At 41.7% G+C, this 23435-nt stretch overlaps 1 protein-coding gene across 5 annotated transcripts in view; it reads left to right on the forward strand.

Moving 5' to 3' along the window:
* The window catches only part of rbms3 (RNA binding motif, single stranded interacting protein), a 365348-nt gene that overhangs the window by 183772 nt on the left and 158141 nt on the right, over positions 1-23435 (forward strand). For all 5 annotated transcript variants that reach the window (XM_011480740.4, XM_011480741.4, XM_023959618.2 and 2 more), the window contains 2 exons: positions 686-744; positions 23338-23429. In XM_011480740.4, the coding sequence (XP_011479042.1) occupies positions 686-744; positions 23338-23429 (151 nt within the window). The remainder of the gene's footprint in view (positions 1-685; positions 745-23337; positions 23430-23435) is intronic.

Below are 23435 nucleotides of genomic sequence, written 5' to 3' on the forward strand. Positions count from 1 at the left end.
ATCTGTTCCATCTTATGATGATATACTAAACATTTTGGTCCCTAATGGTGTAATATTTTTTTACGTTTTGAAAGGTTTTTCCTTGAGGTTTGGACTTTGTGTTGCAGACACTCTGTAATTTACAGAAAAATTATACATGAAGCTGTTTGTTGCAAGAAAGGATAAAACAATTAAGACTAACAGAAAGTTTAAAATGGACATATGTCTAAAGTACCGAAACACAACCGGCAAAGTTTAACGTAAAATATTACCGAGACGGAAACGGCGTGGAGCGCTAAGGCGTTAAGATCATTAACACATTATGTCTTTTTTGCTGCGCTTCCAGTTCATTTAGCCGTTTCACAGTTAAATTAATTCATCAGAATTAAATATGTTGAACAGCACACTGATGTAGAAGGGCCATTTAGTGCATTTGTGCGCTGACAGACCTTTTGCGGACGTCCAACGACTCTTTGAAATGTCACGGGCTTGCTGGGTCCTCTGAAGGCAGCCAAACACATAATGTTATTAATCTCAAGTGATTTCGCTTTTGACATTTGTGCAACTCTGCAAATTGCTTGTTGCAAGGAAATGGCAGGGAGCAGGAAAAAGTAGACGTGTATTTAAACCGCAGGATGGGGATCTGAATGGACGGCCCCGTCAGTCAAAGATCAAACTAAGATGTCTTTGTTTTCTCTGCTTACAGATATGGAAAAATAGTGTCAACTAAGGCTATTCTGGATAAGAACACTAACCAGTGCAAAGGTAAGTCATCATTCATGTTGTTTTGATGCTTTAGTTTTTTTATTTTTCTCCCCCTCTCCGCCAGCGGAGCATTTCCAGGTTTCATGTAACTCCAGGCAGAAGCTGCTCTTTGTTGTAAAATCTGAGCTTTAGGGTGGAAATGATCCAAAACTACAGGATAAAGAATGACTCCTTTGTGCCTCAGACATGTTTAACACTCGTCTTTGTTAGTATTTTGAAAGACTGTTTGAGTTTCTTGCAGTTAAATTGAAATGGAACCACATTTGCTCCAATTCAGGCAGTTTTTCAGCTCACAAAGTACACACTTAAACGCGCACTTACCAATTAGGAGGCTAACAAGCTGTCCTATTAAAATAAAAGTAATTGAATCCCATCATCAGCCTCATCCTTTTAGCGTTTTGGCCACACGATTTTCGCGTTTCCAAACTCATTTGTCATTTTTCGAGCTGTCATGGCTGTAATGATGAAGGCCGACACAGAAGCTGTGAAGAAGGGAGGATTAGATGGATGGAGAGGGGAAAGATGGCGTGGCGCCTGCCCTGAGGTGTCCTGCAGCGCTGTTTAAGAGCTATTGAAGTTCCATCGATAGTTTTAATTGCTTTTTGTGGTTTCCCTGTCTCTGAAGTGTGGCCCTTCAAGGTAACGATGTCTTCCTAACCCCCGTTTCACAGATGAGTTTATCCTGGCAGGCGTTTTTCCGGGTCCAAGCATTCAAGGAAATAAACGTTGCTTTCCGTTATTATACCTGGCAAAGGATGACATTTGTTTGAATAAATGTTTCTACAGAATGGTGGCTTTTCTGTTGGTTCTATCTCCATAGCAACCATTTTATTTTTTGGTCACCTGGAGGTGATGAACAGGTTCATGCTTTTTTTTTTTTTTTTTTTGGAAGAATTAGCAAAAGTAAGTTTTGGGATTTCCTTGGCAACAGAGATTTTCTGTTAATCACGCCCACATTTCTAACAATGTTCATATTGAGCGTTTTGTTTAGCTTAAATCAACGTTTCAAGTAATTAATTTTTTACAATGTTCCGCTAAAAAAATATTAGCCATATTTATGATCGTTGTTGAAACTCTACATCCCTAAAAACCAGCATTTTTTTCTCAAGTAGCCTCCCAATGATGCTCGAAATACCTAGGAGGAGTTTAAATTTGTTGCTAATACTGATGTTGATTTTTTTTTTTCAATTCAAGATGGCAGCCTCGTCCTGAGGTCAAACGTTGTTGCGGACTTGAGTTGGTGGCATGTGGGGATTGCTCAAACAACAGTTTTCTCATAAATTGGGAAAAATGTGAAATTGGCCAAATTTCACATTTTGCCACAAAATGAGCCGTAGTCCTGTGGTCATCACATAATACTGTTTTGGAATTTTTTTTGTTTGTTTGTTTGTTTATTTTGGGAAGGTGGGGGGCACAAGAGATTTTTGGCCCCAATCATTTCTTCCACTGTGATGTCATCTTTTTTTTAGGTGTTCTCACTCAAAGGCACTGGAAGAAAGAATTGCCCAAAACAATCTGGTTACCCAAAATGTGTCTCCAAAGCATCTCCTGATCATCTGATTAATGAATTTAACTAAATAAATGATTAACTGTTTCAAAAACCACACAAAAAAGGTAAAAAAACGGTGCTCAGCTCAGAAATGTCTTTGTTCTGAGACAACATTTCCCAAACCTCCGGCTTCTGGTATTCAGCGCCACTGAGATGCCAAAAAGCGAATGTAAGCAAACGTACTCTATGAGTGGAAACAGGGAGATGGTTGTGTGCAATAAGTCAGGAGGAATGGAGGTAGAATATTTTAACAAGCTTTAAAAGAAAAATCACTCTGCATCAGCTTGAAAGAGGAGTTGAGGAATAGTAGAAGTGCACAAAGCCTGGTTCCTACTGCCACAGCTTATCATCGTTTCCACATGCATCTCAGTACATCTTGAAAGGTGAGCAGATATTTAATAGTTAATGACCCAAGCGGGTGTGCTGAAGACTGATGGATCTCAGAGTCAGATCAGCTCTAAACTGCTCACGTATCTTTTGCTGCCAGTCGTCTGACCCGTCCAACACCTGTTTGAATGTCAGCGTGTTGGCTTATCAGCGCCATCGCACCGAGAGCGCCGCTCTTCGCTGGCCCCCCCCTCATCCCTCCCCGCGCTTTTTGTTTTTAGTTTGGCTCAAAGAAGTCTGCCAAAACAGAGAGAAAAGATGGGCCAGGAAGGAGGTCGGGATCAGTCATCTCTGAAGGAGAGTGCAGGAAAGAGCCCGATTTACAATCTGCTGCTGGAAAACAAAAGCAGAACCGGCTGTGAACTCGCTGAACTCTAACCAACTTTTTTGGTCTCTTTTGTTTAAACTTTTGTTTCAAAACTTCCTGCGAGTGGATTCATCCGTTTATGTTCTACAATGACTCTGAACATTTGTAATAAAACTGAGATCATTACATTTCATGTAATCCATGGACACCAGTGAAGATCACAAATCATTGAAGAAAAAAGAGCACTGTCTAGTGGGTCTAGATGACCCAACTCCCAACGTTAAAGTCCCTAGGATAGCACAAGGGTTATGGCGCGTACGGACATCTCAAAAAATGCCATGAATATGGAATGTACCATTGTCGTGGGCGTGGTAAAAGTATTAAGACGTTTTTGTAAGGCTAATGTACGCACTTATGATGCATGGGTGAATCTGTCGTACAGTCCCACTCCGATCCCATTTTTTTCTATGGTTAAAGTGTTCTCAGTCATCTTTTAATGATGCTTTTGCTAAAATCAAAAAGCCAATGTCATTTTTAAGACATAGTTTCTGCAGCGCTGCAGGAACTCGTTAGAAATTCACTTTTGTGTTTTGGACGGGACTGTTGGCAAGAAAGTTAGCCTTGCTAATTTCCCAGCCTGCCATTGTTTACACTCACTCCAGACAAACGCCTCACTAGCCCAAGCTAACGTTAGCGTAGCGAAAATAAAAGGCGAGCTATCAGAGCAAACCAGTCGCACAGTTGAGCCAGATTCCAGCTGAGACGAGGAAAATGAGAATCTTTTTGTCTGTAAGAAGAAGATTTTGAATTGTAGAAAGTCGGATTTTGGTTCTGCGTTATGAACCTGAGCTTACCACCTGAAGGAAGTGGTACGTCCGTCCACTTAAAGGAATCAGGCAATGCAGACGCAAAAAAAAACATTTAAAAAAAACAGAGATTAAGTTCTCTAGTGCAAGATAGGAGATATAAGATTCATCTTTCCAGTAGCTTGTTCTATTTTCTATCTAGCTGTCCGCTCTTTCTCTGTGTCCATGTGTGAAGTTCGGCAATTCCTATTGTCTTCAATAAACTTTTCATCATCTGCATTGTTTAAAATACTTTTTTCTAGCCGCCGTTTGCTCCGTCATTGCGTACTCTAACGGCTCAAAAAGAAGTTCAGGTTTAGTGACGCGATTGGCACGAAGCACTACAGGCGTAAAATTCCAGTCATGGATGATGTCATCAGCCGGTGTCACATTTTCCACTCCAACGGTTTTGCTGACGATGGAACCTAAGCCATTACAAATGGCTTTGAGGTGAAAACCCAGCCTTTCACCAGACTAGTAAGGTGTGGTTTCTGTCTCCTGAGGCGTACATGAGGCGTAAATCACCCCATGTGCGGGGGCGTGCGCGTGATACGCAAGTCTCCGTAGGAGGTCCACACAAACTGCTCTCTAATTGTCTCATTTTCTAATTTCTAACAGTCAGGAGTGCGCACATGAACACCACTAACGGGCTCTTGCACAGTCTGCAGGATTAGGGGTGTTTAAAAAAAGAAAAATCCATACGACACACCTGTGTCTGACCTTACTTACCCTGACGTGTTGTAAAGATGTTTGCTACCACAAACATTTTCTCTCCATGAGCTGTGTGGGTCACCTGCGTACAGGTTTGACCATTTTACGCCCGTATCCACCTGTAAGGACAGTTAATTAGTAAGTAGTACAGAAACAAACAAAAAAAAACGTTTTTCCTTTTCATTAAATACAAACACCATCCATCCATCCATCCATCCATCTTCCTCCGCTTATCCGGGACCGGGTCGCGGGGGCAGCAGACTGAGCAGAGATGCCCAGACTTCCCTCACCCCAGCCACTTCCTCCAGCTCCTCTGGGGGGACCCCGAGGCGTTCCCAGGCCAGCCGAGAGACGTAGTCTCTCCAGCGTGTCCTGGGTCTTCCCCGGGGCCTCCGCCCAGTGGGACATGCCCGAAACACCTCTCCAGGGAGGCGTCCAGGGGGCATCCGGACTAGATGCCCGAGCCACCTCAGCTGGCTCCTTTCGATGTGGAGGAGAAGCGGTTCTACTGCGAGCTCCCCGCGGGTGACCGAGCTTCTCACCCTATCTCTAAGGGAGCGCCCAGCCACCCTACGGAGGAAGCTCATTTCAGCCGCTTGTATTCGGTAAATACAAACACAGACACAAAAAATAAAATAAAGTTGGTTCTATGTCTTATTTTTGAATGTTAAAGCCTCACTTATATTGTATCCCAACTGTTTTTGTGAGCAAAAAGCCTGGAGGCAAAAAAATTTTTTTAAATGTACACATTTCTTTTTATATTTCAGGTTATGTTTTGAAAAATTGCACAAAGCATATATGAATCTTCTTCTTTCACTTTCGGCTTTTCCCATCAGGGGTCGCCACAACGAAACAACCTCACTCTTGAGGATGAGTCGCATGGTTAACTTGGCAATGTTTTACGCCGGATGCCCTTCCTGACGCAACCCTCTCAATTTATCCGGGCTTGGGACCGGCACAGAAGCAGAGAAGGGAATAGGGAGCAGCCCGGATTTGAACCCCGGTTTCATGGCGGGAAAACCAGCACGAGTTAAACTGGCTCCACAAAGCATATATGAATAATAAACATTATAGCCTCCAGTAACTATGTTCAAATCTATACTTTTCCTGAAATAAAAATCAGCTGTCAAAACAGATCATGATGCTGCTCTAAAAAAAGTCATGACCTGATTAATAAACCCGTAAGAACTCAGACCTACTTTAAAATCTGATCATGTGGAATACAGACCTTACACTGATGTCAACATGGGTTCAACATGTTGACATTATTTAGCTGCTTCTATTCATAAAAGACTGCCTTCATCACTTCTTATTACATTGAAATATTTGGGCAACTTTTGCGATCACTTTTAAAGTTTTAGGCTTATGGTTTGAACAGAAAAGTGTTAAGAAATATATGTTTTATTGTTTATGAAGTAAAACATGATTCCTCCTGTTAAATAAATGATATTAAACTCATTTGAACAGATCTTCTCTTAACTGTCTTTTCTCATTTAACCAAAGCGATGCTGTAAATCTGAAAGCACGAAGGGAATCTCTGAGTTACTGAAATTCAGAAGCATGAGGCATGTGAGGAAAAATGAGGCGTCAGCGGGCTGTTGGTGTCCCCTGAAGGTGGACGCTCTGGGTGGTTTCTAGAGAATGAGACGATTGAAACAGTCACATTTTCAGTTGAGGTTGGTTCATTTGAATTGTTTTGCAATAGCTGTGATTCTTTTAGCTTTGCTTTCATAGACTCTCTTTCTAGAACGCCTGACTTTTGGCAGCGTTATTAAATCCCGTTTTACAGCCTTCCGTCGCTAGCAGGCTCTTCACAAACCAGACGCAACATTAGACTATCAAGTCAACAAGTGGGAGGGAGGAATTGAGGAATAACTAAATTATCAGTAGAAATATTAAGGTTATCAAATGTATCAGGGTCAGAATGGTTCTTCTGACCAATAGAATGACCGAGTAACAGCTGTTATTTCTCTAGAGAAGTCTGTGGGATTTTGTTTGGAACCACTACCTCTTTTCCAGTCACTCAGTCCAGTTCTCATATATAGTCAATCCTTTAATCTTTTTGGGGTGGGGGGTTGATTCTTAAGTCGTTAATAATTATTTGTCTCGCTTACACATTTTGTCACTTTCTTGTACTTTTCAGGTACTTTTGAGTAATTCCTCTGCCCTGTTTCCCCTTTCTGCCTTTATTTTGAAATGAAATGACACCTAAGTAAAATCAAAAGTTTGTCTTTGTTGAACTTTATATCGGAATCCCGGTGACGACTGCAAACAAATGAAGCAGTTTTTGGAAAAAACCTTGCTGAAACAGGTTTGTGATTCCAATCACATGAAATGTTCTTAGTGGAAAGCTGTGAAAAAGAATGAAACTTAACGTTTGCAGGAAAGCTGTCAGGATGTCAGATCACATCTTTAGTGTGGGCGGAAAGTCTGGCTGCTGCTGGGAAAACGGCGGCGACGAGGCTTTCGGCAGGTACGGGTCAGGTGTGTTTTACTGAGCAAACAAACGTAAAGCAACACAAACGCCCACGCTCCGGCGGCGTGCACACATGTTCTCCTCTGTATCTGCACGCCTGTGTTTGAACGACCACATCACACAGCTGCAGTCTGAAGCCGTGCAACACCATTCTCCCACGCACTCCGGCGTAAGCGCCGCTCGCACACACAGACTGACCGTAGTTCTGCACACACACACCCCCTGCATTACATCTGCCTGAGGTGGGTTCTGCTCCTGCAGCGGCATCAGTAGATGGATCAATCCCCTTCCTAGCATGCTCAGCTCCGCCGCCGCCACCGCCACAGTGGCGGTGAATCAGTGGCATCTGCGCTCCTCTCACAAGGACGTGTCATCTCCACGCAAGCCGTGCATGCCGAGTGCGCGCATGCTGGGGATGCGTCCGAGTTCAGATGCAAAACAGGAAGTTCTGAAAGTGCTGTAGGGCTGTGAGTAATAGCAGCTCATGCTCCTCTGCATTCTTCTGCGCCTCCTTTACCCCCACTCCGACGCTTTGTCTTTCTTTCTCTCCCATCCGCATTTACTGTAGGATCACAACAGTGATTTGGGGTTTACATCAAAGATGGAGCGGGGGGATTGGGAATGACAGCGGGAACAAGGAAAGAAATGGATTGCGAGAACCCCAAACCGCCCATTTGCCATCCGTGCCCACGAGGGCCTCTTAAAAGGCGGCCGCGACATTTGAAATAAAGCAGGGCTGATCGAATGGAGACGTTTTATTTTTCCTGTCACAGCCTGGAGGCGCAGGAAATGACCTCAGCCCTTTTAAGGACCTCCACTCCCCTCCCTCCACCACGGGGAGATAACACTGCTCCCTGATTCACCGGGCTGGCTGCTGGTCCGGAGCAAGGAATTGTGGGAGATGGATGAGACGGGAGGACGGTCTCTTGCGGCCGACGCTTCGTCTGTTTTTGCTTCGAAACCCTCTGCGTCTGATTTTCACAAGGATTCAGGAAATTCTCAGGGCGTTTTAAGGACGTCATGAAGGAATTGGAGTTCCGATTTCTCCAACCTCCTGTTTTGGGTTCTGCTTGGAAAAACTGCAGAAATCCAGTTAACGAGTCGATTCATTTCCATTTTAATCATTTATACTGTTTCTGTTCGTCGTGAATCGATACGGCTCTGCTGGACCTTCATGCAGCCTCTGCGTTCCACTTTAAAAGCCTGTCAGGAGCCTGAACATTACAATCCGAAGCATCCTCCCCCTTAATGGAGAAACACAGGCCGCGCTGCATTCAGTAAAAACAGATTGATTGGTGCATCAGTGCCTAAGCGGAGTACATTGCATGACTCCCTGCAAAGGAGCTATTGATAGATGAGGTGACGTCCCCCAAAACGGCCTGTTATTCATTGTCATGTGCGTGTGGTGTTTGGGTAGGGAGGGAGGGGAGCGAGAGCTTTTTTTTATTTATTTATTTTGTGTGCATCCGTTATTGGTTTCTCATTAGAGGCCAAGATATAAACATTTGTCTATGTTGTACACCGGGCTGCCGCAATTAAGCATTCTCTTTGCCGCCCTCTCTGCCCTTTGAAAGTGAATTATGTGCAGATGAGAATCTCGACTGAAGTGTGGCCAGCAGCGGACCTTTTCCAAGAGCCTGCGCTCCTTCAAAGGCGTGCCAAAAAAAAAAAAATTCAGAAATGCTGAAGGAGAAAGGAGGGGGAAAGCGTGCCGTTTCCTGCTTGCATTGCCTATTAATGGCTCTAATTAGCAATAGCTGAGGCATAATCACATTGATTTGGACGGATCCAGCGTGCAGAACCTCAGCGGATAACACCCGCAACCTTTGCTAACACCTGCTAATCAAACGGAGGCCTCTGTCAGCCCCCGGACCCAGTCTCACGTTCTCATAGTTTCTGAGTTGGTTGGCCGCTCACGGACTCTGATTGGCCAAACTCGTGATAAATAGAAGCAGCCGGGCCATGAATGCTGCATTCTTTGAGCTCTGACCTTTTGTACCCTCTGCACTTCCTCTGCTGTTTTTGCATGCAGTGTGGTCTCCTGTTTATGCGCTTGTACTCCTGATGCCCCTTCTTCTATGGAAAATTCTTTTTTAGGTTACAAACATGTAGGTTAAAGCATGATTTTGCTTTGTAGTCTTATATTTTCAATTTTTTTTTGAAACAAACAACACAATTTTACAATGACACTATGTCCATGCAATCCTAATTATGCAAATAAACACAAATTGGTGTATAAACCAGTATATAAGTCATGGTGACTGATGTAAACACTGATTTACAGCGGATGCATTCAAATTTCTCCCGCGGCACTAGCGCTCATCATCATCTATTACAGGAGACGTTGGCGTCTTATTCAGGCCGTGGAGCGGCGAGCTCCTTACCCGTGGCTGCGGAAAATGAAGCCATTTTGGGAAATGGTGGTTTTACAGAGGAGCTGTGGATCCAACAATTCCACATGACACGCTCAAGGTTTGATGAGCTGTGGGACCTCTGGTGGCGCCCGCTGTGCAGCGCCCAAGGCAGCAAGTTTCTACCAAGAAGCTCAGCGCCAGCCGGTTGTTGGTCACATGACTCATTTAATTCTGAAAAAGTAGTTCAATTGCAGTTTTGCTAAATTTGGCAATTCTGATACGCCTCAAAAACGACCATTTTGCCAAACACTTTTTTTTCCGGATAAATGTAAACGTTTCCATTAAGTAAATTTACTATTCATAGTCACAGGCAGCTGCAGACTCATTAAAGACCCACTCTAATGAAAACGGTGTTTTTAACACATTTTTAGGGCATTTTTCTCACGATGGAGGACAAATATGAAGACATTTTTAAATGAAATTGCATTTCTGAGCATTTCTTTATTCACATTGTTGTGAATTGGAAGCAGATGGAAACATAAAAAAAAAAAAAAAAGATTGTATTTGTGACGTAGAAAATACTCTGACCGGGCCTCAAGCTCCATACTCCGAGTTCTGCAGAAATGATGTCCTGAATCACACAGATCTTTTTATTTTAGTTAAAAACGGCATCATCAGAATAAAAAGACCACTGGGAAACGCTTTTGTAATAGATCAAGGGATGATGTAAGGCCTTCGTTCTTTCGTGCTCGTTTGTTGCGCTCCACCGGCAGGTGAGAAGGCGTGGCCCCGGCCATCTCTTATCCCAGACCCAACCCCTGGGGTGGTGGGAAAACCACAACATGAGCTACTACCTTCTGCTGACCTGTCAGGACGCTCTTCTCTTGCACATCCCTTGACTAATGATCCCACCCTTGATTATTTAAGGACGGCATAAATCATATTTGAGGAAGAAGGCTAGCGGGGGGCGGCCAGGTCATTCCTCATCAATGACTCGCAGATGCAGAACAAAAGAAATGGGCCACATGGTTATTTACCGCCACGAACGGATTTGTCCTATCCCAGGCAAGAAGCTTTTATGTCTACCACTTCTTCATGTTTTGAAGGCTGGGATATGGACCCCTTCCCGTCCGCTGGCAGGTGGCGCCGTCAAGCCCGACGCCGTGATTACATTGCTTATTACAAGCTAAAGCTCAAGTGGGAATAAAATGGCATTGAAGGAGGTGTTAGCAGGCCTGAAAGCCAAAGCTGGTAATCTCTGGGTGTATGGAGAATACATGAGGTACAGCTATTTTAAGACACTATAGGTCCAGCTAGAGAGCGTGAAGGTAATGCTTTGACTGCTCTTTATTCAGGAACATGAACGGCGAGTACTGGTTTTACGTTTTAACCCATAAAAGTGTGGAGAAAAGCACATCAGTTATGTTGTGTAATAAAAGCTTTGATATGTACCAGATCTAGTTTTAAAAGTTCACACTTCATACTTTTTTCACCGTGATTCTCACTTTACATAAACTTTATTAGCACCTGTCAGGTCTCAAAGTGATTTTCACACCTTTAAAAAACAGAAAACATGAGGTTTTGCTTTAAGCTTCATGCAGTTTAGCTAATGTTTAAGGGGTCATTTCAAAGGTGAGCTTTTCCAAAACTGTAAATACTTTATTAAAATTCTCCTAAAAACAGGCCTGATTTATTGTTACTGCTAACTGTTTGTGTTATCAGAGCAGCCTTCATACACCCTTCATTTTACAGACAGGATTATGTCCTGGAAACCGTTTTTATGTCACATCCTCCCAATAAAAAATTAGGTCTTCTTGACTCATGTGGGCTGTCCCCCCCGAAAATTTCATTTGAAAGTATGTTTTTGTCAAAATTATTATAATAAAAAACTTTTAAATGAAAAGGATTATTTTTGTTTCTCAAGTGTCCACATTTTTTGGTGTCTAAAATGTATTTTTTGAATGAACTTAATCAGAAATGTGTCAAATGACTCCCCAGATGGTGCAGAATAGTTCAGTCCGATTTTTGATTAGGAATTTAAAGGTATGAAAACGCTAGAAAAAAAAACAACAACAAAACCCTCAGGTACCGTCTCTATTCTGTAAGGACATAAACTTTAACGTCATTCAATTCTTTCCCCATAGTCTGATTTGCGTTTTTATTCTCGTTTTTGTTAACTCTCTTATTGTATGAGAAATAGCATTGATGTTCTTGACAAATCCCTTCCAATTCACAGTGAAAACGTAACTTAAGTTATTCCAAATTGCATCGATCCACCCCCAGCCGGACTGTACCACTCAGAAGAAAAACCCTAACTTCACTGTAGCTCAAGAAAGCAACAACTATCTATAATATATACATGTTACACCAACTGTAAATGTGAATTCACCTAAAAGATTATATAATTTGAAGGATTTTTTTTCCTTCTTTATTGTGAAGTTTGTTAATAAACTGAGATCAAAATAACTCTGGGATTATTAGAGGTATTTATCAAATTTGCTGGTATGTGGTTTTTCATTTAATCAAATTTATTTAATAAACGCTGAATTCATAACCGAGGCTGTCTCAATGTACTCCATGAAAGGCGAGAAACATCTTAACAAGATGAATTAATCATGATTGAATTATGATGGTATAATCCAATTCATTCCAAGTAATTCCAGATTGGTGTAATTTAATTAGGCTGAATCGTTCCAATATGACCTGTACTTTGTCAATAGTTTATGTGAGTGACCAGCAGAATGCATGTATTCCCCAAACTGATCATTACTAAATAGATGCACAGTTTTAACAAGGGGGACGTCTATGTCCAGTTGTCCCTGGTCAAGGTCATCTCTATATGTGTGTGGGGGTGGAACCATAAATGTATGTTTGCACCAGAGATGCAAGAGTTATATTAAAAAATAAGTTTGTTTGACTCAGGAGATGATTTGGTGTAATTGTGTACATTATTTACAATTTAGTCCTCCTTGAATAACCTGTATCATGCTCTTCATAAGCCTTTCAGAGTAATATATATATATATATATATATATATATATATATATATATATATATATATATATATATATATATATATATATATATATATATATATATATATAATATTACCTTTGGCATATTAAAGAATGATTTCTTAATGAAATATTAGTTATTTTGCTACCCGGAAGTACGACGCTTATAACTCTGAGGGCCCGCCTTTCGCTCCTTGTGGGTACCGCCCATTTCATGACATCAACCTCGAGCCATCCTCGGCAGAGTGTCTGCATTTCGTCCACAAAAACAAACAACATCGGAACTTTTGCAAAGATGGATGTTCATATTGTGCATAGAAAATGAAAGCGTTTAGCCGATCATTGCTAGCTCCACGGAGAAAGTGGGCGTGTGTGTTAGCCTGGGGGCGGGGTTGGCAGCGCAGACTCTTCCTGGAAGGGGCTGGTCCTCACTTTGTGACATCACAGTGTGAGAACCCACTTGTTTTCATGGACTGAGAGGGGCTGGTGCTCAGAGAGGAGTTTTTTTTAGAAGTATGCTCAGAAATGTGTGAATGGATCAGAATACTTCTTTGGGGTTTTATTTTATGTAAGGAATTAATGTTATAGTTCACTTAAAAGCTAATAAAAAAGTTGATTTAGCATCATAAAGCCACTTTAAAGTCCCACCCCGATGATCTTTTGATCTTTTTTTGAAGCTTTCCCTGTTTTTTTAATTGTTTGTAGCCAAAATCTAAAAACCTGTGTCGTTTTCTAGGACATAGTTTCTGCAGAGCGGCAGGAGTTTATTAGAACTTCACCTCTTAGTTGTGGGCGGGACCGTTGGCACTGAGCAACATTCCCATAATGCACAACTGAAACTAATACAATCTTTTTTTGAACTGCATTTTTCCATTGGCTCCTGATTCACCACGATTTGAATAAAGAAATACTCAAAAATGCATTTTTGAGCTTAATTTTCTCTGTATAAATCCTCCATCATCAAAAAATGCATTCCACACCAAAAACACCATTTTCATCAGAGGGGGTCTTTTATTAGATTGTTCTTCTTTACCTAATTGCTGTTTAAGATTAAAAAGTGCTGCTATACGTTTATATGAACACAAACAGACTAGAATGGCTTTAAAGTTAAAGAATAAACCATAAAAAAAGCTCGGCTGCAGTCTTGGCTAATACTATCCAATTTTGGTGGTCTCACATACTTTGCCAGCATAAGCCCCTCTACAGTTTTGCCAATATGTTCCCTCTGATATTGGATGAATAATTCCTTTGTGTGTGTGTGTGTGTGCGTGCGATCAATTTGTCGTCGGCACAATGAGCCGTCAGTGGCCTGTTTGGCCTTGAGCCCTGGCTCTCTGCCCTTTGTAGATCCCGACTGCAGCTTCTTGACAAGGACACTTCTCCACCTGCGGGGGAAGGCGACAAGAAATACTACGCAGCCAATGAGGCGGCTGCTCCAGCCCCGCCGCCAATGCCTTTGCCATAAATCCAGGTTGCAAACTTGATAAGTTAATTCCCTGTTCTTCTGTCTCGTCACCGGTATCTAATATAAAACTGTCCTCTGTGACAGTTACTTTGCGACGTGGGTGTTTTGCTCCCCTCCTTTAAGGAGGTGCCATGGTTACACCGAAGGAGAATCGTGGCTGAAAGACCTTCTGCATGTGTGTGTTTGCAGATGGAAGCTCAGCTGTTTGGTTTACAGAGTGTCAGTAACAGATGAAACCACAGGAAGTGAAGGGTTGGCTCTTTTTAATGTTCTTTTAATGCTCCGATGAAAAGATGATGCACTCTGAAGTTTTAAAATGATAATAATAATAATGATAATAATAATTGCAGTGCAGATGTCTCCGCTGGGATTCTGCAAGAAGATGAGGGATGTATGATCTTCTCTGGTTCTCTCACACAGCTACACATGCTCACAAGAAGACAATCAAAGGTCCCAAATAAGCATTTGTTCATTTCACAATCACGCCGCTTAGTGAGAAGCAGCTGTAGCTGGTTTTTTTTTTCTCTCAGTGATCAGTTTGTGCTGAGAGAAACGTGAAGATGCTTTGTTCCGGGTCTGGATTGAACCCAAAGCTTAGCTTAGTCCTGGATGTCAACTCCCCACATTTGCAGTGTTTGAACAAACCCTAAAGTCAACAAACACAGAATGTTAAAACACGGTTTAATATTTCTTTTCTTAATAATTTTAGTTGGTAAAGACAAAAAAAAAAAGAAAATGTTTCTGTTCTTTGCTATTTAATTGAGTAATTAACTGTAGGGGTGATAAAAAGTGTAAAAACACTCATTTCCAGAGTCAAACTGAGTCAAACAAACTTATTTTCTATTGTAAATCTGTCATCTCTGCGGCAAACTTTGTTTGGGCAGAATGATAAAAGGCCTTAGTCACATGCACCTTTATGGGGGGGTTGACCTGTAGGGGTGCTGTGACTTTTTGGATTGTGTATCCTAAGAAGAGCGCAGGTGTGTCTAAAGCTATGTTCACACCGCCCTCGGCAGTCCGGGTTCAAGTGACCACTTTCAAGGAAAAGTCCATGTGAATGCGTGTCTCGAGCTTCAAAACCCACAATCACGCATCGCTACACAAGTTTCTACAGCTGTTTTTTTGGCTCTTCGTATAAAACGCCCGTCCAGTGAACACGTGTTGAAAGTCAAACCACTTAGACCACTTAGAGACTCAGATTTGATAGTGACGTATGGATGGCCCCCCTTTAATTCACGGAAGGGTCAACCGTTTGAAAATTGGTCACGAAGAAGAAATTGATCATCTCAGTTTGTGCCCGGCTGGAATTCTTTGTCACCAAGTCTTTCATTTATGGGAAGAGAGCAGAGAAAGAAAAAGCAAAAACATTTTGCACCAAGACTCGTCCAAATGAAGGGGGGGGAAACAAGTCCTACTAAATAGTAGAAAAACAAAAAGAAGAAGAAGCCCCTCCCTGCGTGTCCGGTGTGAACGCGCATTGCATGCCCAGTGTGAATGATGCATTTTAGTTCCTTTGAGGCTTACATCAAGGGTCGCCGTGAAAGTGGAATGTACTATTGTAGTTTGTGTGGTAAGAGTATCAGGAAGTACTTGTAATGGTAATGGAAGTTGCACACACTTGAAAAACGGTTGATAATGTTACATGACGTCCGTAAACCACATTATAGTTGTCAGTAAGGTGCGGATCCTAGCTCCATACTGACCAGAGCGTGAATGCTGCACCGTGAGCCGAGGAAACATCCATACGAGACAGTAATTCGCCCTTATGTGTTGAATTGGTGTTCACGACTACCTGTCGCCTGCAGTATGCCGTTAAAAAAAATGTGCACCGACATTTTCTCTCTACAGGTGCACTGAACGGTCTACAATCTTAAAATTTCGTGTGGCCCGTCCAGGTTTGCCCACTTTTCACCCGCAGACGGCCCACATCCACCCATAAGGACAGTTAGGAATTACGGCCTCAAATATATCAAATTATTCATTATATGCTTTAGAGAAATATTAATTTTCAGGCCTAATTTGGATCCTATATAGTTGGCGTGCATGTAGTGCCCTCCTAAAAAGCTAATGTCATGATTGGCAATCGATCCATTAATCATATGACTCATATTACAGTACTGTTATGCATACTTGCCCACTGAATGGCCCATCAATCTCCACCATTAACCATCATTATTTCACTACATGCTAAGTCTGAGTGATAAACACGCGTGTAACCAATCAGATGAATCATCCATGTGCAGGACCGGCGTCCCCGCACGACCGACAAGGACGTAAACAACTGCGCAGCGCTGTAATTCACTCTAACTTGTCGTGGATTCATTACTCATACTTAGGGCGTTATTATTCTATTGTACCGGGTGCAAAATGGGATCATTAGAGCCGAATAGGAGAATGTGAAAAATGGATATATTGGTGCAAATAAGGCTGGATGCCGTAAGCAGGAAACCCCAAACAATCCTGACAATTAGCAGATAAAGAATAGTCATTTCCCTAGAAGTAATTAGGATTAGCATAATTTGATGGTGAATGTAGGAATAATGGCAAGTTGATTGATCTGTCGATACTGGCTGTAATGAGTCCCTTATCTCGACTCCTCACTGAAGACGCCTGTGTGGGGCACAGCCCGAGGTGACATCCATGCTGACGCTTCTCCTTGAAGGCGGCATCTTGCACAGGCGAGCGCAGAATGGAGGCTATATGGGGGTCCCAGCGTCATGTAAAGGCAGATTAAAATGCTCTTTTTCAGCTTGACACCCTCCCCCCCTCAGTTGAAAACCAAACAAGGAAACATGACACGGCAGTTCGCACTCCCTTTATCACCTATGAGCTCCGCATTCATCCTTCTGCAGCTCCGCCTCTTCACCTCTATATTAGCCTGTAGCTGGACCGCATGATTAGCAGCTGCGTATTTAGTCCGTCCCTTTGAGCGGCTTTTAAGTGACAGCCATCGATCGGAAGGCTTCAAAGCAGAACCTTGACTTCTTGTAACTGTGGAGTCTCTGCGTTGGATGCAGCAGCCGAGCAGCTATACCAGCTTCCACAAACATCTGCAGACGTTCCTGTTCGTGGTGTTTGCACGGCGTCATTTCTGCAATTAAAGCACTTTTAAACCTTTCTACTTCTTTTTTTGTTCATGGAATTTTTCTGCAGCTCCGCATTATTCAGTCAGCCACCAACATCCCCCGCTCCAAGACGCGGTTTTACAAGCATCAAGAAATATTTCCCCCCTCAAATTAAATAAAATCATAATATAAGTACTTTTCCTTTCAACTATTTTCTAGATTATGTAGAGAACTCTTTTAAAAACATAACTAGAGCTGACCCAAATAGCAAGAGGCAAAGACGAGGCCTCTAAACGACGGCAAACATCTCAACCTCTGGCACTTTTTGACCTCTTGGAGATGCATGAATTACTAAATTGTTTACCAATGGGAGCAGCCGTCCAAAAGACTCCAGCTCTGACTGTTTGCACACATTTAGTGCCCCTCAGAGGAGCAATTCTCTAAACATCTTAGGACTCAGATGATTGGACAGTCTGTGTTTTTTAAGGGTTCTTTATTTGTACTTCAAACATTTTCAAGGACTCACTTTCTTTTTAGATTTATTTCACCAATAATAGATTTAAAAGGACTTTCTGCTTCACACTAATAAAGACTCATAAAAGGATAAAATAAACAAAAGTTCTGGTGACTAAATTGTTCCTTTAAGATGAAAAACAGCTACAAACTAAAGAAATTGGGTAAACGTTTTCTGCTTCTGTTTTGTTTTACTTTAATGCACTTTTTGTCTTTGAAATCTTGAAATTTCAGTATTTGACTTTGTCTTTTACAGAGAATATGATGAAATAAAATGACTTAACAGTTTTAAAGCGCAGTGTGGTTTTCTCCCATTGAAATGGATTTCAAAATAAAGTGCAGTGATTGCAGTGAGACAGACTCAGACTACAAATCCTGTTTGTTCTGTCATCCTTGTACCTTTTTTAGCATGTGTGTTTTTTCTAATGTCTCATTTTTAATCCCTGCATTTGGATTTTTTATTCTAAGTTTGAACAAAAAGTTCAGAATATTCTAAAGTTTTTAGTTTAAAACTTTTGTTCCCATTTTAGATCTCTTTTTTATTGTGAAGCCCTTTGGTACCTTCAAGGAGTTGTAAAGTGCTATATATATAAAGTTTCATTCATTCATTATCTTTTTAATAAAATAAATAACATTATTTATGAAATACAACAATGACCAAATAACACTTCTATGATTTTCATAGACAAAAATTCAGGAAAAATATACAGATACATTAAAAAAAGTAAACAAATAAACAGTTGATCCTCTCCCGTCATAAAGACTTTGAGCTCATCATCACACGTTTCACGTTTTGCACAGCTGCGCTGTGTCCTGCACGTCTGTTTCTCATCCAGTAATAATGAAAAAAGCAGATTTCTATGTCTTCTGCTGCAGCTACGCATATATATGCGTTACCTTTTCACCAGCACAGAGTTCCCTCGTTTATTGCAGGAGAAATACACTTTTCTCACACAAACATAACCATTTTGACTCTTTCCTCTTGTTTAAATTCTCAAACATTCGTAGAATGGAAGTCCAGGATCTTAGAATGAAAACAAAGATCTGATCGATCACACATTTCTGTAGATCTGAAGAGCTCCGCGTTTCTGTACAGGAGACACAAAGGAGATTGATTGACAAGGTCTCCAGCCAATCAGGACACAGAACAGGGTGCACTGTTTAAAAAAAGCAGCACAAGTGCTCTAAAAGAATAAGCTAAACCTGGGAAAGATGAACTGTGACGAAGAAAGGAAATACTTCTTTTCTGCTTGACAGAGATTTTAGAGGGTTTCAGGTTGGAGCACAGACTGCAGTTGGGGGGAAGAAAATTTCTCGTCTTGATCGTGTGGCCAGATTTAAAAAAAAAAACATGGGTCTCTGATATTGTTCAGTGGGCTGGACCAAACATGGAGAAGGGCCGGATCCAGCCCGCGGGCCGTAGTTTGCCCACCCCTGATCTACAGTAATCCACTATGAGGTCCTTGCCGTCCAAACCGGTCCTGACCGGTTCTCTAAACACAGGCTTTAAACACAAGTGGTCACAAATCCTTAATAGCACTGAAAATTGTTGATCAACTCCTTTTTAGTGGTTTGGTCTGAATGAGCCCTCCCTTCTGTTAATGCTTTTGAAGCAAAAGCTGCAGTTCCCTCAATGACCACTAGTTGTTGGTTTGAAAGAGAAGATTCCTTCTTGACCGCAATCTTTGAATTTACTCTCTAAATTATGAGAAAATATAAAGATTTTGTTGTTATAACTTAAATGTGTGCATTATTAGGAACATATTTGTCTGATTGGTAGCCACATAGAGCCATCAGTGGGCTTTATGTTGTCCCAGCCACAAACTCTTGTGCCCCTCCCACTTCATCCTACAGGTGACGTCCAATTATCATATTTACATGCAAGGATTGTGCACCTATTAGTCACTTTATTGAAACTGCCATTTGTCAATACCTATACGCACACAGTAGGGTCAAAATTGGTTTAAATGTGGTCAAATGTGATGCTGGTCATGTAGAAAACCAGCCTTTAGCTTATCCAGTCTGATAAGTTGCTGGATGTCCAATGAATAATAGTTGAAACCAAGATTTGGTTGAGATTTTATTCTGCAGAGTAACTTTTTAAAATATTGCAGTGAGAAACGCAAACATGTCCACAGGTTATGGCTGCGACATGCAAAGGAAAAAAGCTTAGTGAAGGCTAACAATAACAAGACGCCGATAATGCAGAAAAGCATTAAACAGAGGATTGGCCATCATCCTGCAGTTTCCAGCTGACTTATGCACGCATGTATAGATGTCAGTGCTTAATCATCTATCTTGAAATCAGCAAAACTGAGTCTTTAATTGTATCTCTCAGTAATCTTTCCCTTCATCATCCAAACATGTCTTTACCCGCTTTCCCCTGCAGCTACACTTTTAATTTTTCCCATCCTGGAGTCCTTTTGCATCTCTCAGCCTGAATAGCTGCACAGAGAAGGAGCGAAGAGCCTCTCTGTCTGCAGGCAGCTCAGCAGGCGTCGCTTCTTCAGTGCATTCAGCTGACCCAAACAGCTTCCTTCCTCCTCTCTGCCCGTCTTTTGTGCGCACCTTTTTAGCGGCTCCCTTCCTCCTTTCTGCTCTCATGTCTCCTTCCTCCACTCAGGAATGAATGTAGGTCAGCGATTTCTAAAATCCTCACACTGTTTAAATTTTGATAACGGCACTCCAGGTGGTAGCAGTGTGAATATTAAATTTGTAATCAGCGGTTCCAAGTATCCACCACTGGAATGCTCTCGCTATTAAGGAGAATCATTCCCAGAGGGCTTCACTTACATTATGTGTTTCCCAAAATGTGCTGCTAAAATATTCTAATGAGTCGGAATGAGGGGAATATGTCATCATTTACTGGGGCAGTCTGGCCAAATATACAATTAAGGGAGGTAATAACACATTTTTTCACTAATGCAAATACAAATGTTATTATTTGTTTACTAAAAAGGGCCAAAGAAACGGTCTAAAAATTAGACTTCCATACAATTTTCTCTTTCTCGCCAGTCAATCGACCTCCATAACATGAATGATGGACGTCCATGGAGAAAATCTGCTGTGTTCCTTTTTTTTCCAGTTTCCTCTCCTTTATTTCGAGTCGACAGTGAGGCTTTAAGGCTTGGTGCAGCACAGCTACATCGACAGCAGAAGATGCAGACTCGTATCGATTGGTAGTAATTCAATAAAGTCCTCTACCGGAGGAGAAAATCGGATTAGGATATTATCCTGTTTTTATCCCCATAACTGTTGCCCCTTTTTTTATACTAGTTATTCTTATATGCTGTGATCAAAAGTTTACTTAAGTGTTATCTTTTTTTGTCATTTGGAAACCTTAACTCTTAACATTTCAGGGAGACGAGTCTCATTGTCTTCTTACTCCACCATATCTTGACTGTTGTTGTTAATATTTATATTTTGTATTACGTAAAGCGTGTTTTTCATATAGCATACTGTTATAAAGATATAGATTTGTAGAAAAAATACAAGACGTGATGTTATATTACATTTTCAAAATAAAAGCAGCATGAGGCTGAATTAACATGAACGTGAAATATGAAATGATGTGCTCAGATATAAAAGTCTTTCAGATAAAAATAGAAAATAAGATTTATGTTGTCTAAGTTTGCATTCACTTTTTAGGATTTTTCATGTAAAAATGTGTAAATGATTTCACTTACAGTACAGACCAAAAGTTTGGACACGCCTTCTCATTCAAATGAATGGGAAGGTGTGTACTGTACATCCAACAGCAACATTTACAGATGTGTCAGTCTGAGTGATTAGACAAGCCGTTTTCTCTCTAAGCAGTGATGTCAGCAAAGTTCTCATGATTGTTTACTCATACTTTGGTGATTCTAAATCCATCTGTTCCAAAAATGGACGACATATAGAAAGGAAATTAAGTTTAAAATGCATTTCTGAGTATTTTTTAATTCAAATTGATGTGAATCAGGAGCAGATGAAAAAAAGGCAGTTTTTAAAAGACACAAACAAGCTCCATTCTGATCCATCCACCTGCAGACAAATAGAGCCATTTTTTTTTTCCTCGCCTGAGCTGGAATCTGGATCCACGACTGAAAAGCTCTGGTATTGCTCGCCATTTTCGTTGTGGCTCTCACTGCTAATGTTAGGTTGGGGTTGTGAGGGATTGTATGCTAGTGGGAGAGCTCATAAACAGATGGCTTGTTGTGGGTGATGGTAAGGGGGGGGAGGGGGACAACTCAAAGGTGAAATTCTGATGAACTCCTGATGCTCTGCAGAAACTATGTCCAAGAAAAAGACAGAGGTTTTAGGTTATGACTGAAAACGGCATCATCATCATTCAAAGACCACCAAAATGATTCGAGTGGGACTTCCAAGTTCTTCCGCTGTCTCTTTTCAATATTGATGTAGAAGTTTTTTAGAAGCTGCTGCCTGAGCAAAAGCTAAAAATGTTCCATTATTTTACCAAATCTTATCAAATCCTCATTCAGAAAAGTTAGTCTTTCCTCACTGAATAAAAATGTGAAACTTGAACTGTTTTATTGTCACTGAAGGCTTTGATGTGGTAACTTGTCGATTGATTTTACTTTCTTTCTGTCTCTTGATTTCCTGTTTTATTCTGAAAATATCACTCTGGGTTTCCATATTTCCAAACTGAAAGAGACGCCTCTCACTCCCATCCGCGGTCGACCAGCTGGTTATGAAGTAATCTTTTTGTCACGCCGGTTTCCGGTTCACATCTCAGTCTCAGACCAGAGCTCCTCGCGCCTCCGAAGCAGTCGTTTCAAGGTGTTTTTGCACATTTTCTGATTGTCAGATTGTCAGTAAGTTGATGAAGAAGCCATAGCAATGCCCCCCCCTCCTCCATTCTCACAGCTATTATCCTTTTCTAATTGCGCTTTCCGTCTGAAACAGTGGATCAGAGGGCACCATTCACTGCTTTTAATCCGCCACCAAATTTTAATTAACACAGACGTGACCCCCGTTTCTGATACATCCTGCAGAACGTCGGGATCACAATAACTCATAAATCACAGCCCCAGATTTCAAACACCCCCCCCCCCCCCCGCGCGCGCGCTTTCCCTCCACTGATGAATTTTTGAGATGGTGTGGAAAAAAAAAAAAGACGTAGAGGGCGGAGAAGAGAATTAGGAGAAGAGAGGAAGCGGGTAAGAAGATGAACGGTGGGGTTAAAGCGTTAGAAACGGCGTGTCTTTGCGAGAGCCCGGCTGATTTGATGGAGGGGGGAGAGAAATGTCAGCAGCAGCAGCAGCAGCTCCGGTATGCTGTCAACCTTTGAGAGATTTGTTACCGTGGAGAGGATTACGGAGGCTGTGAAATGGGGTTGTGTTAATATGCTGGCCGTTGAGGAACACCACGTCGGCCTGCCAACTTCACAGCCTCCACAAAAAATCAAAAGGCTGAACAAATAGAAAAGGGATGTTTCTGAAGAATTAATTGGCGCATCTTTGAACCTTCAAACGATTCACCATCATACACTTTTCATAAATTAGCATGACATTATTGGAAATGAATGCATATGAGTTGTCATTAAATCTAATTGTGAGTTGGTTTTGTGTGTGTGTGTGTCTGTGTGTGTGCGCGCCTGCGTGTGAATCATTGAATCGGGCTGCGGGGAGGTGGAGGTGGGCAGGGTGCCTGGGTTTGTTATTACCAGATCGCTCACCCGTGCTACTAATTAAGATGCATAGCATCCCCCCCCCCCCCCCCCCCCATGAACGTCAGTGTCGCTAATTATCAAACAATGTAGTTCTCACTACATAGAAGAACTGGCAGCCTCTGTAGTCGTGTTATCAAACTATTAATGCTACAATTACCAAGTGTCTGTCATTCTCCTTGTCACCCATCTGCCTACATTTTGTCTTTACTAACTAACTAATTTTATTTTCTCTCCAGGCTATGGCTTTGTGGATTTTGACAGCCCCGCCGCAGCCCAGAAGGCCGTGTCGTCTCTGAAGGCCACTGGAGTCCAGGCCCAAATGGCCAAGGTCAGG

This window comes from Oryzias latipes, chromosome 11, assembly GCF_053564925.1.
Source record: "Oryzias latipes strain Hd-rR chromosome 11, Olatipes_Hd-rR_3.1".
Lineage (NCBI taxonomy): Eukaryota > Metazoa > Chordata > Actinopteri > Beloniformes > Adrianichthyidae > Oryzias > Oryzias latipes.